The sequence below is a fragment of the Morus notabilis genome, unplaced genomic scaffold, assembly GCF_000414095.1.
Source record: "Morus notabilis unplaced genomic scaffold, ASM41409v2 Scaffold495, whole genome shotgun sequence".
NCBI lineage: Eukaryota > Viridiplantae > Streptophyta > Magnoliopsida > Rosales > Moraceae > Morus > Morus notabilis.
The window spans coordinates 41372-45544 of record NW_010366418.1 but is presented as its reverse complement, the minus strand read 5'-3'; the positions used below and the strand labels follow the sequence as shown (position 1 = coordinate 45544).

Genomic DNA, 4173 nt, shown 5'->3' with positions numbered 1-4173 from the left:
GTCAACAAGTCAATGCCAACAACTTCGAGCTCAAGCCGGCCCTCGTCAACATGGTCCAGCAGAACCAATATGGAGGCTTGCCGCACGAGGATCCCAATATCTATTTGGCCACTTTTCTGGAGATTTGTGACACAGTGAAGATTAATGGAGTGAGTGTCGAGATCATCCATTTGAAACTCTTCCCATTTTTCTTGCGAGACCGGGCTCGGTCATGGCTTCAATCTTTACCATCAGGGAGTGTAGCCGCATGGGAGGACATGGCCCAAAAGTTCCTCATCAAATTCTTTCCGCCCTCCAAGACGTCTCAACTGAGGGCCGAGATTACTCAATTTTGGCAGTTTGAGTATGAACAATTATATGAGGCGTGGGAACGGTTTAAAGAGATGCTCCACAAGTGTCCTCAACACGGTATTGAGGTATGGTTCCAAGTTCAACTTTTCTACAATGGGCTTACTAGGCAAACTAAGGCTCATATTGATGCAGCGGCTGGTGGAACCATCTTGTCAAAGATACCCGGGGATGCACTCAATCTCTTTGAGGACATGGCAATGAATAGTTGTCAATGGCAAAACGAGCGGTCCACTGTGAAGAGAGCAGTAGGAATTTATGATGTGGATCAAACGACGTCTCTCATGGCTCAAATGGCGCTCTTGACTAATCAAATCCAGGGACTTACCGCAGCTAATGCCAATGGTAATCAAGAAGCTGTAAAGATGGCACAAGCTTCGAGCTCAAGTGATTCATATGATGAGCAATGTCACTTTGTCAACCGTAGCTACAATTTTAGGCCCAACAATAACTTACCGACATACTATCATCCCGGGCTCAGAAACTATGAGAATTTCTCTTATGCCAACAACCGGAATGTTTTACAACCAACTCTGGAGTCGAGTAAACCGGCAATGGAAAAGCCTTCCTCATCACTTGAAGAGCTTTTGAAGATGTATATTGTGGACTCTAAGGCTCGTCTTGATCAACATGACGCTCCTCTCAACAACATTGAAACTCACTGCACCAATTTGGGAGGCACTATGAAGGCACTAGAAACACAAGTTGGCCAATTGGCTAATGCTATAAAAGGGCAATCATCAAGGTCCTTCCCAAGCAACACCGAGAAGAACCCAAGGGAGCACAAGGCCATCACATTGAGGAGTGGTAAAGAGCTTGAAAGCCCGAGTGTTCAAAACGCCATGGTTGATTAGGAGCCTATCAAGAGTAACGATGATGGTAAGGACAAGTCAAAGGAGGAAAATCTGAAGGCGAAGAAGGAAGCACCGGTGGTTAGACCAGGTTCGATCACTTTTTCGGATAACCCACCTCGTATCACTCCCCCATTGCCATTCCCTCAACGGTTCCAGAAGAAGGCGCTTGATGAGCAATTTGAAAAATTTCTCAATATCTTCAAGAGGATCCACATCAACATCCCCTTCGTGGACGCTCTAGAGCAAATGCCAAACTATGCCAAATTCATGAAGGGAGTTATGTCCAAGAAGCTCAAACTCGAGGACTATGAGACAGTGAAGCTTACAGAAGAATGTAGCGCTATCATAAAGAGACAACTATCGGAGAAATTGAAGGATCCGGAAAGTTTTACCATCCCATGTAAAATTGGCGGGTCAACTTTTGAGAGAGCTCTTTGCGACCTAGGAGCTAGCATAAACCTCATGCCTTTGTCGGTGCTTCGAAAGCTTGGGCTTGGAGAGGTCACCCCTACAACCATCTCCTTGCAAATGGCGGATAGGTCCATTACCTACCCATGGGGAATCATTGAAGACGTATTGGTAAAGGTGGATAAGTTCATCTTCCCCGTTGATTTTGTAGTTTTGGACATGGAAGAAGATCAAGAAATCCCCATTATCCTTGGAAGGCCATTCCTAGCTACCGGAAGGGCTTTAATAGATGTGCACAGTGGGAACTTGACTCTAAAGGTCAATGAGGAGAAAGCCATCTTCAACATCTTAAATCCCAAGAAGTCTCCGCAAGAAAAGCCGACATGCAACCGAGTGGAGGAATTGAAATCTTGTATCAAGGAGTTCACTCAAGAAGTTATGCCGAAAGATTCTTTGGGGAATGGTCCTACCAATTCCCTAACCATAATAAAATTGAGCAATGAACATTGTCCCAAGAAAGATGATGCGGGGGAGTATATTGTAAAGAGGGCTGAAGCCATTGCCACCCCGATGAACAATGAAATGGTGGTGGCCAAGAAGAAAGCCAAGAAGAAGCACGACCAACGAACCTCGTGGCAAGATCTCACTCCGGGCCAACGCGTCCTTCTTTTCAACTCTCAATTGAAGCTCTCCCCTGAAAAGGTGGAGTCAAGATCATCTGGAACATTTAAGATCAAGCGAGTGTTTTCATTCTGTACCATTGAGCTAAAACCAGGAGGATGAAGCCGTGTTCATGTCCAGCTAGGGACGTTAAATCAAGCGCTTCGTGGGAGGCAACCCACATATGATTTTTCGTTGATTCTGTGTCAAATGGGTTCCATTGTAAAAAAAAAAAAGAAAAAAGAAAAAAAAAAGAAAAGAGCAAATCAGGAGAGGGAGACAGAATGACAGGCGATATGTCGTCTGTCAATAGGCGATATGTCGCCTGAAGGTTTTTGCCAGCCATATTAGTCTCCCGGAACCTTATATGGCGAACCCGACGGTGGAATTGATGATGCTGGATGAGGTTTGGCCGATAACACTTAGACCGGCCGTGAGGTATTGTTTTTCTTTCCTTTGCCCTTTGAGTTTTAACGCCGAACAGTGGGGACACTGTTCCTTTTAAGTTTGAGGGAGAGTATCATTTTCTTTTCTTCTGTACCATCGAGCTAGAACCAGGAGGATGAAGTCGTGTTCATGTCCAGCTAGGGACGTTAAATCAAGCGCTTCGTGGGAGGCAACCCACATATGATTTTTCGCTGATTCTGTGTCAAATGGGTTTCATTGTAAAAAAGAAAAAAAAAAGAAAAAAAAAAGCAAATCAGGAGAGGGAGACAGAATGACAGGCGATATGTCACCTGTCAATATGCGATATGTCGCCTGAAGGATTTTGACAGCCATATTAGTCTCCGAGAACCTCAGATGGCGAACCCAACGGTGGAATTGATGATGCTGGATGAGGTATGGTCGATAACACTTAGACCGGCCGTGAGGTATTGTTTTTCTTTCCTTTGCCCTTTGAGTTTTAACGCCGAACAGTGGGGACACTGTTCCTTTTAAGTTTGGGGGAGAGTATCATTTTCTTTTCTTTTGTTATCATCTCTACCTATTGATGTTCTTTTATCATTTTCTTTTCTTTTGTTATCATTTCTACCTATTGATGTTCTTTTTGTAGGGTAGTTAGATTTCAATTTATTTTGATATTTGTATCGAACTGAGTGTTGTATTACATATGACTTTAGGCTTCGATGATGACTTCATGCTAAGCCCTCTTCTTTCATTCAGTATGTGTCTCTATATCTTTGACTGTGTGCTTGATCTATCATGCTTGCTTTTGATGTTGTTATCTCTATTTCTGAGCACATGTCTATCTACCTTTCCTTATTCGATGTGTGGCTTTGTGTGCAATTTTGAGACTTTTTATCGCAATGAGAATGCTAGAACTTACCCAAAGGACTTGTCGAGGTGAAATCCTAGGTCTTTGTTGTGTTGATAGGATAGAGGCCCTCTTTGGACCGTTTGAGCCAAAAAGCTAACCCGAGCAACATATTATCCATAGAGTCCCTCTTTGAGCCGAAACAAAAAAGAAAAAAAAACCAGTATTCATTTGTTTTACTGCCTGATAACTAGAGCCTTGCAATGTATCAAACATTACCTTTACCCACTCACCTTGGCATCACACGTGACCCTTTCACCGAGCATCGAATGCCTGGCCAGCGAGAGTCGTTAAGTGAGGAGTTTTCTGAGACCGTCCTTGAACCTTTATATTCATCCCTCGCCGTTCTAAATGCGAATTTGACTTTGTGTTCCAAAAACAAAAACAAAAAAACAAAACAAAAAACAAAACAAAAAACAAAAAACAAAACAAAAAAAAAGAAAAAAAAAAGAATTCATGTTTGGAGATCGATCATAGTGGGGGATAGTGTTTATGGACGTTACATTCAAAGGTAAAGAGGCGAATCTAGAAGTAAAGGGCATTGGTTTTGGTTCGGTGAACGGAGGAGTCTATTATTGCCACCGTGCT

General features: G+C 43.2%; 1 protein-coding gene and 1 non-coding gene across 2 annotated transcripts; one reads left to right on the top strand and one right to left on the bottom strand.

The window, feature by feature from the left end:
- Positions 1-50: 50 nt before the first annotated feature.
- Positions 51-2393, top strand: LOC112093949. Its single transcript, XM_024173580.1, has 2 exons — positions 51-1136; positions 1203-2393. The coding sequence occupies exons 1-2, from the start codon at positions 51-53 to the stop codon at positions 2391-2393; spliced, it is 2277 nt and encodes a 758-aa protein (XP_024029348.1).
- Positions 306-412, bottom strand: LOC112093951. The gene has a single exon (XR_002903281.1). It is a non-coding gene; the product is annotated as a small nucleolar RNA R71 (small nucleolar RNA).
- Positions 2394-4173: the final 1780 nt, after the last annotated feature.